This window comes from Apis mellifera, linkage group LG10, assembly GCF_003254395.2.
Source record: "Apis mellifera strain DH4 linkage group LG10, Amel_HAv3.1, whole genome shotgun sequence".
Taxonomy (NCBI): domain Eukaryota; kingdom Metazoa; phylum Arthropoda; class Insecta; order Hymenoptera; family Apidae; genus Apis; species Apis mellifera.
The window spans coordinates 3,925,259-3,940,208 of record NC_037647.1 but is presented as its reverse complement, the minus strand read 5'-3'; the positions used below and the strand labels follow the sequence as shown (position 1 = coordinate 3,940,208).

The 14,950-nt window shown below is 26.6% G+C and overlaps 1 protein-coding gene across 6 annotated transcripts in view; it reads left to right on the top strand.

Moving 5' to 3' along the window:
• LOC410006 overlaps positions 1 to 14,950 on the top strand; it is a 142,316-nt gene that overhangs the window by 39,722 nt on the left and 87,644 nt on the right. For 4 of the 6 annotated variants that reach the window (XM_026443494.1, XM_026443493.1, XM_026443495.1 and 1 more), the window contains exon 2: positions 5,454 to 5,562. The exons of the other annotated variants lie outside the window; for them this stretch is intronic. In XM_026443494.1, coding sequence (XP_026299279.1) covers positions 5,454 to 5,562 — 109 coding nt within the window. The remainder of the gene's footprint in view (positions 1 to 5,453; positions 5,563 to 14,950) is intronic. 6 annotated transcript variants of the gene reach the window in all.

Below are 14,950 nucleotides of genomic sequence, written 5' to 3'. Positions count from 1 at the left end.
TAAGGTTATTCGAATAGGAAAAAAGACTTATTGTATATTTTAGTTTTAGAGGCAGATCTGGACAAAATATCATTGTTATTTTTTAATTTTTTAAAATTACTCGAGGAGGAATAATTCTTTTTTCTGAAATATTTACGATTGAATGATTTATTCATTATCGTTCCACGAAAAACAAATTACCTGATATTTGCCACGTTTATTTATTATTTGTTACTCGATGAAGATGAAGATGATTGATTTATTAATATGCTGCGTCAAATGTTTGTACTAATATTATTACACGCATATTACGATTATTATTATCATACGTTTATTATTCGTTACTTTAAATGCCATTTTAAAAACAAATTTTTAATCAAAGAGTAACAATCGAGTGTTATATATAATCCTCATCGGTCATCAGTTTCTTATTTGATCGATCAGAATAAAATCAATCGAAATACATTACTCATCAAATAACAATTTGTTCGATATAAACTTTGTCCAGATCTGTTATTATCGTTGAGAAAAAATAAAAAGAAAAAAAATTTTTTTTTCCTCGACGTTACATTTTCCAATATTATTTATAATTCTTCTTTCTATCCCAATGTTCGCAATCTCTTTTGTATTCACAATAATACATCGTCATCATCGCGGTTTACTTTTGTATTCATCGAGCTATTATCACTGTTTTGCCTTGGATTCATCATCGTTTCAACTATATTTTTCCGTCATCATTGTCTCAATTCCAACTCTCGCAATTGTCGTCTCAATTTAGACTCGTCGCTTCTGTTTTTTTCTTCTTCTTCTGTTTTTCGTCTTGTTCTGTATCGTAATTTCAAGGCTCTTCGTTTTTTTCTTTCTCTTTTTTTTTTTTTTTTTTTTTTTTTTTTCCCTCCAAGAAAAAAATACGTATCCCCGTTTCCAGGGATTTTCCAAGCCTCGTGAGGTCACGGGTTGAAAATAAAACGCGCTCGATATTTATAAAAGGAAATATCTGAGCTGTGGGGAAAATGTAGACCAATAAAGACTGATAGATAAAAAATAGAAGAAGTTAAAATTTTGATTTGAGGTTTTCTCGGAGGAAAAAATTGTGACGGACAATTTGTTCGATGTATTCATTTTGTCAAAGGATAATTATTAAAGAATTGCATCATGGTGCATTCATAATTGAAAAATTTAAATTATGTAGAAGATAAATTATATTTGTCTACTACATTTGTATTTCACATTTAAATTCAAATGAAAGAATTTAACATGTGTTTTATCTTAGTTTAGTTACATACATAGTTTTGTATGAGTTTACTGCTACATAAATACACTGCTTTAACTGTATTTAATTGCAGATAACTTTTATATCATATTTTATACGATTATAACGTCATATTTTTATGACTTTAACGTGTTCAGTTTCACTATATATATATATTATTAGTAGGGGAATCTTTTATGAACGTAATGATTGTTATCTAAATGTATTATGTGATGCCATTATAAATAAAATTAAAATAGATAGTACAGGGAAAAAAATTAAATATCATTAAAGAAAATGAGAAAGATATTTCGATTAAAGACAAAAAATAATTTATCCTCGTAATTTTTCATCTCTATATATTTAAACAAAGAGAGATAAAGCGTATTATATTGTGTTCATTAATGAAAATCGAAGGATATTTCGAACTTTTGAACAATAATTCTTTGAGTAAAGAAATCGCATGTTTTTTGCAATCTAAAATTTTAATATCTAAAATAAAGATTACTTTAATTGTAGTTGAATTTTTAATTTCGCAATTGACTAATTAAAAAATTTAATCCAAATTTAATCTATTGAATTAAAAAATGGCGGTAAACAGAAACAAAACTCAACTTATATATTTCATGTTTTGTTTCATCTATGATAAAAAACATTAAATTCTGTTTCTGTTGGAGAATTTATTGTATTTCATGCAATAGTTAATTTTTCTTCAAACAAAACGAGTTTCGAGGCAGAAAGTATTGGTTTCCATCGAAATTTATTAGAACATAGCAAATAAAAAGAGGATAGTTGGAAAAATACTGACAAATAACTGATACAAAAATGGGTCAAAAAAAATGGTAAATAAATAAACAAATATTTTGTTTGATGTTAACTTTTTGAATTGCCTTTAAACGTTCCTTTTTTTGATTTTTTTTCTTCTTTATTTTGAAATCAATTTCATATAATCTGGGATATTGTTTTCTTTCGATCGATTTTTCGTAATATCGGAGAAAAGCAATAGGGATGCAGTGAAATCTTTTCAAATAGTTGAATTTTAAATAGAATCAGAGGGAACGAAATATATATGTATATATTGGAAGAATCGATGTTCGTGCGGACGAAAGTATTAATGGAAATGAAAGTCTCGGTCACGGGTAAATATCGGATTAATGAAATTAAATTTGGATATTTGAAAATGAATTTAATATTCGACACAATGTCGAGAGAGATGAAAGTCAGGGCAGAGATATCGGTTGAATTTTAATGTCTTTGTATATTTTCGATGAAAAATAAAATATTAAATATAAAAAATAGAAAATTCTATTTTTTTAAATAAAAAATAAATAAATAATACATTTTCGTATTCATAGAAAATATTGTATAAACAATTTATTAATTGAATGATAAATAACATTTTATTAATGATTAATTATTATATTTTTAATAATGATTTCGATATATTGTAGATTCGTTTCACAAAGTCTTACAAAATTCAAGTTAATACCTTTTAAATTAATATGTTGAAAGTAGGTTAATACTTTTTTATATGAAACCACATAATGCATCGATTAATGCATTAAAAGATATAAGTGAACGAAAGGAACATATTCAGCCTTCCATATAATAATTCGTATATATTTATTTATGAAAAAAATAATTAACATTAAGTTATATCCTTTTTTTTACATCGTGCAATTTTTCACTCGAATTTTATAAAATGAAAAAGAAAACTTTTCTAAACTCTACATATATTATAACGTAAAATATTCATACTATAAAACAAAACAAAAAACCTACTTCTATTTTTCAATAATAATTCAAAATTATTCTATAAAGAATAAATTCATTATTTTTTCTCTCCCTTCCTTCCTTCTTTCTCTCTTTCTCTCTTCTCTCTCTCAATATCAAAAGAAAAATCATTTCATAAACAATTATTACATCATTCTTTTAGTATCTTTTATATATATCTTATTTTTTTCACATATTGGAGCATCGTTTGTCTTCGAAACACAAAGAACACATCCCCTTCTTCACACGTGGAAACCTATATCTCCTACCCAGGTGTGTTGTCAGTAAGGTCACGCTTCCGCTCTTTTTCGTAGGCCGTGGCGACTAATCGATAGAGCAAACTGTTGATTCTGACCCGGACATGATTCCGGATTTTGCGGGCCACGGCGACTATGTCAATCTTGGAAATCAATGAAATTCGAGCATCGTTCATGGATCAATATCTTGAAGATCGCGTCTTCTTCCCCTTCGAGAGGAGGAATTAATCTAATGGAATTATTTTTGAAAAGATTGGATGTTTCAAGAGGTTTTGAAGATGAGGTTTCGTAGAATATAGAATTATTTTATAGAATTGAGAATTTTCGAGAAGAAAAATTAATTTTAGATGAAGATTAATTATCGAAGGATGATGTTTTTCTATTACTTTCTCTCGAAACAATTGTGGCGATTCAATTATGTTTATTCAAAATCAGTTTTCAAATTTGAGTTCTCGAATTAAACAAAATTTAAGCAGTTAAATATTCGATGAAAAGTTTTATATTAGAGAGAATTTTTTTTTTTTTTTAGAAATTTCAATCTTCAATTTGAGAAAAGCTCGAAAGAATGTCTCACAAATACCAATATTTCGGATGCATGATTGCAGATTAAAACAGTAGTTTCCCATTTCGAAAATTTATCACTAAATTTCCCGACTATTCATCTTCGTTATTCATTCGTGTTGCTTTTAAGAGAAACTCGAATGGAATTCTGTGATTGGTAAAAAGTATTTACCAATGAATAGAACGATATATATGGAGGTTGGAAAGTTTTAATGAAACTCCTGTCGTTTGATGTGTTATTCCGATTATGATAGATTGTTGACGGGATCGAGAACTTTTTAGAGAGATGAAGGAATGTTTCGATGAATTCCTGTTCGTTGTAATTTCTGAATAGGTTTATGGAATTTTGGGTATTTCTTTGGGAAGGAAATTATTCCAGCAATTTATGCGTTCCCAATTTATTTTAATATTCTCATCGATATGATGTTTTTTTTTTCATTGGAAGATAAACAATTATTGTTACATTATTTAATACAAAAATATATATATATATTTAACAAAATTGAATCGAAGAAATTTTTATATTAAAATGGGATTAAAATTTTTAGAGTTCGCAATTTGTCATTTTCAAATCTGTTAATATTATAGATTGTCAAAATTATCGATCAACATCCCAACATCCCCTCTGATTTCTAAAAATAATTTTCGATCTCGAATCAAACCACGATTTATCAAATGGAGGGGGAATAAAAGACGCGTCACGTTCTTTTATTTTCTAAAAATAGAAATCCAGTGAAAAAGAAATCCCAGGTTCTTTCTCCCTCCTCCCCATTTTCTGTTTCACAACGTCCTTTGTCAATTCATCTTTTCCTCGCCTTCAATCTCGTCGAGGACGAGAAGGTTTCCCTCCTATTTTTGGCGATTCCCCTAAAATTTCGTTGTGCACATTAATATCGCGAGCCAACCAACCCCCCATATCATCAAATCGATAGAGCTTAAGGTTGAAAGGTTGACAGAGCCACGTCCCTTCGTTGTTAACTGCTCCCTCTTGCACCCTTTGTGCACACACCTTGATTCGTTAAACGTATTTCGCGCTTGACAGATTGTTTTCTTAGACGTAACAGAGGGATGTATTCTATGGATGTAGTATTTGCTTTCCAAGATCGTTTCGATTGCATAAAATGTTTGAGAAACGAAGTGGAAGAAGGAATGATTTAATTATTAACGTTTGGGATAGATTGTTATAGATGGTTTCAGGTTAAAAACATGACTATGTTGATATATTCGTGTGGACAGAAAAGAATTGCATGATTTTGTAATAATAAAATGAAATTGGCTCTAATTTTTCATAATTGGTAGAATGCAAAAGATAAGTTATATATTTTTATATCAGTATATATTATAAGAGTTTCTTCTTTTTTGACCATTTTTTAATTTTTTAATTCTTGTTTTTATGCATTAATTATGGTATTTTCTTATTTTAATTTTATGTTAATAAATTTTTTCATATTCTGAAATATTCATAATGTATGTACATTTAAAATTAACAATTATTTAAAGCATTGGATTATCAGAAACCCTATATTGGATTATTCCTCCTCTCTCAGTTATTTTACAATGAAATATAGATTCATTAGATTTGATAAATTAAAAAAGTTTACAAAAAAAAAGTTACTTACATGCATTTTCAGAGCACATTTTTGTGGTCCATACTGAACTTTCCAGTCGGTGGTTAGGAGGTCGAATCCTGCTACAACCATTATTTCTTCTAATTAAACAGCTGAATCAACAACTTTCCTCGTGAGTAATTCATTCGTTAAGCATCGATATATTAATTATATATATATATAAAAATAACGATAAAAATCTAGATGTACTTCTTTTTCTTTTTTTATAGCACTCTATCCATATTAACACACGTGCACTTAATGATTGTTCCCATTTAATGTTTCCGGGTATAACTCTACATTTATTTCCAATAAAAATAATGTTTTATTGTAGGTATTATTGTTGCAGAGGAATTATATTTATTATTACAGATAATATAAAGTAACAGTTATACTTATTATTATTACATATCAGTTAAAATATGTGTAGCTACATCCACTCCACTCCACTTCATTAATATTACACCCACCGATACATTATCACCCATTAATATTGTTATGTTAGCAAGCAAATTCCTGAATATTTTCATATGATGAAATTTATTTTAACGATATATAAAAATTTTAAATAAATGCAATATATAAATTAATTTATTTTAACTTTATCTTGCAATATATTTCCCAAGATATAAAATTATTTAAAATTCTTGACAATTTTTAATTTCATTTAATTCGAGTTTTTATCGTACAAAACAAAATTAAATTTCTTCGTTATATTGATGTGATCGTCTCTTATTTTTCCAAATAAAGATTCTCGAGATGTAATTGTTAACGTGCCATTCTCCTTAATTTGGTAACGCGAACAGATTGGATTTTACCATAATCGAGAGGAATTATTAATCGCATGGTATGCAGATGCTTTTGTTAGCGAGATTTCACGATCGATCGGTGTAAATTATCAACGAGCCACGGAGATTTATTTATTCCTCTTGGAAATCTCCATTTGTATTCTTAATTAATAAGTTCGAATTGTCCTGATAAAATCGGTTTCAATGAGAAATAATTAACGCGATATCAATGATTATCCGTTGTCTCATTAATATCTTTTATATCTTTGCGAGATAATTGTATTTGAAGATTGGGAAATTGGAAGAGCAGGAAAATTATGGAAGAATTGTAAGAGTAGATTTACAGAAATATGAAATTTAGCGATGTTCAGATCAGAAATAATTATGAATTATTGAGATACGTCATTTAATGTAAAGAAATTCAGAATTTTTTTTATATAATTATCGAAATATCATATAAGTACAAATTGTAAATTAAAAAGTACTATCAAAAATTAATTTGATAGTGAACAGCGGAAAAGAAGGAAAATTTAAGGAAAAGAAAATAGAAATTGATGTTTTATAAATATTAAAACATTCTTTTTTTATTCGTATCATTTAATCGAATTTCTGTTAGAAGAGACATTAGTATATAATATCCAAAAATAGCTCATTATCATAGTAATATTATTTCCAATATTTGCACAGACTAATCAAAGAAAAATTTATTCAAATTTTTCATTATAAAGTCATTATTTACACGTAAAAATATTTTTTCTTTCTTTTTTTTCTTCTTCAACAATCATTTGTTTGTTTTGGACAAGTTTTTCTTTTTTTTTAAATAATTCGATTCAAGTCTATTTTTGATATTTAAATCTTTAATTGAATATAGAATTATGTATATTTATTTTTAAGATAACATTCAATGAGATGTAATAGTATATTTGTATAGTTCTTCAATTGTTAATTTCAAAAGATAACTATTTTTTTTGATAAAAGTTTAAGTATCTTCACATTAAATAATAGATAAATTTAAATAATATTCATTATTTAATATTATTATTACATATTGATACTCGTATTATGTTAATTAAGATTATAATTCATGTAAGATTATAACAAAAAGATAAAATTGTCACAGAAACATTATCTTGATTTTCTGTAGACAATTTAAGTTCTTTAGGATCGAAAGGGAATTCCATTGTTAAATTTTTTCGAAGCGAGTTTTTATTTTTATCGAAAAAAGTTTTAAATAACGATCATTTATATCTTAAGTGAGAGTTATTCTTCGATAAGTTTCTTAGAATTTTTTCAATAGATTTTTACAATAAAAAAAACGAGTTGCCTATTTGAAAAAAGTATTCACAGAAGGTTAATATATTTAATTTTAGTTTAATTTTGATTATTTTTCTCTTTTTTTTCTTTTTGCTTTTATTTTCTTTATTTTTATTTCACGTATACGTATTTATATTCTTTTCTTTCCGATTTTATCTCCAGTATTTTATCAATTTTATTTTGATTAAATTTTTTTATTGAATTCATAAATTCATGTTTATTTTAACATATATAAAAATTCATATTCTTATGAATTCGTTTATTCACGAAGGAATATTTACACGGTATAAATATTCCAACATGAAATGTTAATTGATTTCAAGGAATAATTTACTATACGATTTGAGATTTGAGATTTTTCATTAATTTCTTTTCTCAAAATTTCATATTGATTACATTTTCTTTTCTTTTTTAATTTATAGATTATTATCACATAGAATAAAAAAAAATCAATCGTCAAATATAAATTAATTACCGCCATGTTTTAAAAAAATTTAAATTTATCAAAATTTCTTTTATCCCATTTTATGATAATTCTTCAATTATAAATCAAATACACGATAAAAGAATCGTAATAATTGTTCACAAATCTCATTATTTTAACGCTCGAAACATTATTCAACATAATCCTCATCAATCTACAACCTTCACACCTGTCCCTCCATTATTTCCTCTCCTTTTTTTCTCAGCTTTCATGGAGCACTTCTTTTTTTCTGTCTCCTTGGAGACATTAATCAAAAAGTGGAGCCTCTGTTTGTTTACGTCAGTGCAAAACAGCTCCTTCGATGGAAAAATGTACCTCGCTTCGCTTTTATCCCAACATCCTCCCTCTAATTTTTTTTCTCCCTTCTTTGAGGATTTGCTAAAGAATCATTTTGAGTATATCGAAGACGTGAAATAAGAAATTCGTGATTGGTCGCGAAAAACTGGATTCATCGTGATTGAAAAGTTTTTTAAAAGAAATGAGGAGTGAGGTTTCATTGTTAGCATTCGTTGCTGATTGGAATAGCGTTCGTGAGTTTTGGGATTCTGGGATTATAAGAAGATGAATTTTAAAATTATTTTCTTACAGATTTCGATTGAAGAGGAATGAATTTAATCCACTAAATTAGTAGGATGTGGTTTGGTAGATTTCAGAATTTTTTTATTTTTGTGAGACATTGAATTTTTAAATTTTTATTTTCAATTTTAATCGTTAAAAAGAATTTCTGAATAAAATAGGTCAATTTTTTTTTTTTTATTTCTTTTTAATCATTTCAGAATCTTTAAATTTTTCTATTAGAATTTGAATTCTCAGTGGCAAAATGATTAACGTATCATGAGTTAAAAATAATTTCTATAATTATAAGGAAGATATGAATTATGAAATTTATTTTCAATATGATTGAATATATATTTGTTATTTCATATTAGAATTCATTATAATAGAATTATTATACTATACCCATAGAACAATTATAGAATTATCATATTAAATGGAATTACAGAATTATATTTTACAGTTAATAGAATTATTATACATATTATATCATTATAGAATTACTGCCTTTATTATTACAATAAATAAATTACAATTAATAATATTTAGAAATAGTAGATAGATAAGAATAAATCATAGGTATTCTTTCCCTTCTTTTCATCTTGTTTTATTAAAATAGTTATTCAAATTTCTGTCCAATCCCATTTATTAATAACATTGACGTTGTATCAGAGCAAACAGGAAAAGACAATTTTCCATCCCAGTCGAGAATCATGAAAGGAGGACATCGATTGACATACATGGTTTCGAAACGTGGTTCATATCGTGATTTAATTTCGAACTTAATTAGTCCTCCGTCATTCTGTTAAAAATTTCGTGATTGACGTTCTACTACGAGATTCTATAATGAAATCCTATGTAATAATACTTCTTTTCTCGAATATCTCGAAAATTATAACAATAGTTGTATAGAAAAGAGTTGTAATATTAATTTTTATCTGATATAAAATATTAGGATCATAATTTTTAATATTTTCCGTGTTTTGAATATGACATCAATCATTTTTGTCAATTATTACTTCAAATAATTAACAACAAATTAAATCATTACAATTATATAACTTATGTTTCGATAATTTTACCAAATATCCAGATTATCTTCAGAATTTTTTTATACAAGTATTTTAAACAAATTTCTACATATCTCAATTTCGTTCATATTCAAAAGACTTGTTTGACCATAGAAATATAATAAAAAATAATAAGATTAATTATTATGTACATATATTAATATGTACATGATTATAAAGTTAATAATTGATAAAACTCTCAAAGCACGAGAAAATAGTTGAAAATTATAATAAACAATTCTAATTTTCCTTTTAACCAGGATTATCCCAATACAAAATTTGTTTTAAAACTCATAAAAATCGAAAATGACATTCGATTACTACACAATTACCGATTTCTTTTCACAAATTTTTCAGAAGAAGAAACAACCATAGAATAGAAAATTCTTGTAACGCGTAGGTTCACGCCACCCTGTATTGAATAACGTTAACGAGATTTCACGCGTATAGAATCGACGTCTACGAAGTGTGGAGCCGAAAGACAAAGGGTTAGGTGTATCGACACGTTCCTATAATCGACAGACTGTTAAAATTTTCTTTGTGGCGATGAGAGTGACACTAGGTGATCCCTTTGTCGGCCGCGCATGATTGTTCACGGTTGTTGCTCGGTTGCTAGGTTGCTGTGTTCACACCAGTCTTTACGATGGTCTTTCAACCCTCTTGAATGGCTTATCCGTGTTCCCTTTAGCTGCAACACTTGTTGACCGATATTTTCGTTTTTATCGCGTACCATTATGTTCAGTAACAATATCCAAGTAGAGAGATCCAATTGGGGCAATGGGAGGAAATAAAAATTCTCATTAACGTGTTTTGATGTGTTTCGGCAATTTTACTATTTTTAATTTTTAATTTTTATCGAAGTGATAATAATAATTGAGTTGGTGAAAAATTTGTCTCAATTGGAAAATGGGTGTATATCATATGAGACAGTATTTGTATTTATTATAGCAATTATATATTAATTAATTAAATTCAAGTATATGAAATAGTTGTATAGGTATCTCTTGAATTTTTTCTTAACTTTTTAAAGTGTAGAATATTGAAAGAATTTATTTAAAAGTGATTATGGACCTAAGGTATCAGGGAACATTAAATTGATGAAATGAAATTTAATGAAGTTTATCTTTTCAAAAGTTAAGGTACTTAACAAAATTCTACGAAGATGATTGACTTAGATATTTAATAAAGAACGATCTTTCTTCTCAATCGTATCAGAATTATTAACGATAATTAGATTCGTGTATGTTCTTCAGTTTTCAAATTTCAATTCTGAATTTGTCTGGAAATCTTTCGTAGAATAATTAATTTCTTTTACGATTAAATTTAAAAGAATTTTAAATATTTTAAAAAATTAATTTCAAAGATTTTAATAAGAGAATGAAATTTTCTTAAGATAATAAAAGGTAAAAATAATTTTCGTTCAATTTAAAAAAAGTTATATTATTAGGTAATACCTAAAATTATTATTTTATAAATTATCATGAAAAATTACTTAACGAGTGGTGAAAGCAAAGTTTTCTTGCATGTTAAAATTCATCGACGTTTCTTGATGGTCGAATTGCGTGATGTATTAAGGTTCACCAAGTTGTAAATTCTCTGGGTCTTGTGAGAAATCTAACATCTGATCTAAATTTTATTGCCTAATTTGCTTCATTTCATATAAAGGTGTGCATAAATTTAAGTAATATCTCAGTGATGCTAATAGGAAAAGAAAAATTTGAAAAATTAATCCAATTCGTATACGTTTTTCAAACAAATACGTAGAAAAATATTTCTCTGTACGAGATTTAATTTCAAATTTTGAAAGAAAATTGAACGTTATATTATTACAGTCGATAATGAATATTGTAAAAGTTGAAATCTACTTTGTGGAACTTGGAGGAACTTTTTAAAAATTCTTTCTCGTGAAAACCACGAAATTTGATGTTTGTGTAATGGTGAAATTTCTTGAAGAAGACGCGTATACGGATTAAAAAGAGACGGACGACACGGAAAATGGAAAACCCAGTTCGTAACACAGTTGCGAAAAAATATATAAAATTCGTGGTAAAGGTAATGGAAAGAGATCGTTTTGTGTAACAGAGTTTGTGTAAACAGAGTTAGGAATAACTGGTTGCCTCCAAGATAGATTTTACGAAGATGTGTTTGTTTAAAAGTAACGTAAAATCATCAAATCATCGTTTCTTTTCCAATAAATAAAAAAGTAAAATTTTAAAAAGGACGAACGAAAATATTTACAATCACTTACAACTAATTAATTTGACAAATATTTTTAACATTTTTTTTTTATTAGAAATTTCATAGCGATAAAATTTTTCTAAATTTTGAATATTAATATTAAAATTAAATTAAATGATTGTAATATTAATTAAAAAATCATTGAATATATCTTCTTTATAAAAAATAACATGGATAGTACATTTATCAAATGGACAAATACAGTCTGATTATATACGTTCTCGTACTACTTGCTCCATATTTCAACAGTATATGTTGATACTTTCATATCTCTACTATTCTTTTGTATTCCTTTGGTATTTTTCAAGTGCTGAGTATATGAATAAAATATTGATTTTTAACATCCTTCGAAGAACAGCTTTTTTTTTTAAATAAGAAATATTAAAATTTTGAATTTTTCTTCTTACTTTTATTATAAAATTTGAGTATCATTTTAAATTTTCTTAACACAGCAACATCCTTTGGTATAAACTGAAAATGTACCGGTAATTGGCGTAGAAGAGCAAGATTGCCAAGTAATCGATATTGATAATTAAATTAAATTGACAAAGGGAAACACGTTCCATTGAATCGTTTATCTATATTGTTCGCGATATATCTTCAATAATGAAATTTTTCAGAAAAGGTATACTTCCTCTTATCAAATAAAAATTCGAATATATACGAATTGATATTTTCTACAATATAATCTACAATCTATTGTCAAAAAATCGCAAATACAGTTATCGACGAATCTTTCATCTACGAATTCGGTTATTCACAAATCTTTTCAATTATCGACAATCCTTCGTCGAACGACGATTTTTCGACATATGGCTTGAAATTCAACTACCTTTCAATTCAACATTCTCTTCCAGTCACTATTGTTTCTTCATTCCAATAGGGGAACAAAAAAAAAAATTGGTAAAAAAGAAAGAAGTGAATATTAAATAAAATATAATGGTGTGCAGAAACATAAGATAAATACAGAAAATGATGTATAAAATTTATTTCATTTCTATATTTGATAACGTATTAATAATATATTGTAATTCAAGATATTTAATAAATAAATGCATTGAAGAGAAGCAGAAGTAGGATATATATTGAAAAATTTATAAAAAAAAGAGAAAAAATTGAGCATTCAATCAATGTTTATATAAAAAATTTTATATAAGAATAATAAGTATCATCTAGGATTTTCTAGTTACTAAACATACTACCAGAAGATTAAATTTTTATCATGAATCAAAATTATCATGAATCATTTTTAATATTTTATTTAATTAATAAAACAAATAAGTATAGAAATAGATACATATATGTATTAATATGATATATAGTATATTAAAATTATTAATAATGAAATTAATAATTATATAAAATAATTATATTTTATATAATTATATAAAATAATTATATAAAATAATATTAAAAATCGTAATTTGTTTTTACAACGACCATTAATTAGTTAAAAAAATTTATTATAATAAACGAGTATAGTAATAATAATAATATTTAAAATAATGTTTGCATACTTGCATTCTATTCTGAGAACTAACTTTATCGCATAGTTCTATCGAATCATCGTGAGAATTCACCTTCCCACACAATCCTAAATTTTTACTTTCCACGACGAATCAGCTTTGTAATTGAAACAGACATAATTAAAGGAGAATCGTGGTTCATCAGAGCACACGTCGACCTTAATTCCTTACATCTTGCGTGTCTTACGCCTCCAACGCATTTTGCAACGCAAATTACACGTGTCTGAATATCCTCAAAAGGAATTCCTCTTTTCTCTCTCTCTCTCTTGGATCCGTTTAACGATTCGCGATACCAAAGCGTGAATAACACACGCGTGTACAGCGTGTCACGGCTCGTAACAAAGCTGGTTACAGATATAGTTTATATACTTTGTACGATATGCCAGGAAATTAATGAGATTCCTCGCGCAAAATAAGATTACCTTGTGTCGTCTTTGCTTCAATGAATTCAATTCCTTATGGCATTTATTTGTATCAATAATGGATCAATAATATCCTAGGAAATTATATACTTTCTTCTTTTTTTTTTTTTTTCATCGACGAACATTTTATCGATAGTGCTTCGATATTATAATATTATAGTAGAATGGCATGGTAGGAACTTCGAAATTGCTTGATTATCAAATATGTCAGGTTATTGGATCGTATAGAGATAAAGAAAGAAAAAAATGATTGATACAGTAATGCAATTTGTTAATAAAAATCAGGATATATATATATTCATATGAAACAGGGATTATAACATATTATTATAATCTTATAACTATTTTAATATTATTTAATTTACTACTATTATTTTCATACAGATAATAACGGGTTGCTTTATATTTTTCAAAAGAATTATCACTAGGTTAAATATTTACTAGGTTAAAGGAAAATATTACTAGCAGGCTTTAAAAAATATTACTAACAAATTTCATATTTCTCTTCTTACTATGTAATAATAATTATTATAAAAAATTGTCTGAATATTTAATATAAATGAGTGCGATATTGTAATATAAATATATTTTATAATTTCTAAAAAATTTTGTCGCGCACAAATTTTTTTTATTCTCAGTTTTTTAAAATCTCCCCACGAAGAAGCATGCGTTTTTCTGCTTTTATTCAAATTACACCCTTTTCTAAGTTTTCAATATGGACGAAAAACTCGCGACGAACTATCTCATTTGTGTGTAGAATTTACGAAACCATAATAACCGGACCAAAGTCGATATTGGATATCGGCGTTCGTGCAACTAATTGAAATATTTGCCGATATTTGATCGAATGTTTAACATGCATTGCATCAAGTTTAAAAGTTTTGCGGTCACGTCGTGTAACCAGCGTCCTCTTTATCATAACCACTCATATATGCGATATTTATTCAAATATATCGCGAGAGAGTATTGGAAAACACCTTGTGTTTCACTCGTTCAATTTAATTTTATACGATAGATTTAAAGTACAAACGTTCATATTTTCTTTTTAAAAAATAGCGATATAATGGTTGGAGAATGCGAGGTAAAGTAGTAAAAATATTTGCATCGTGCCATAAATATTTTAC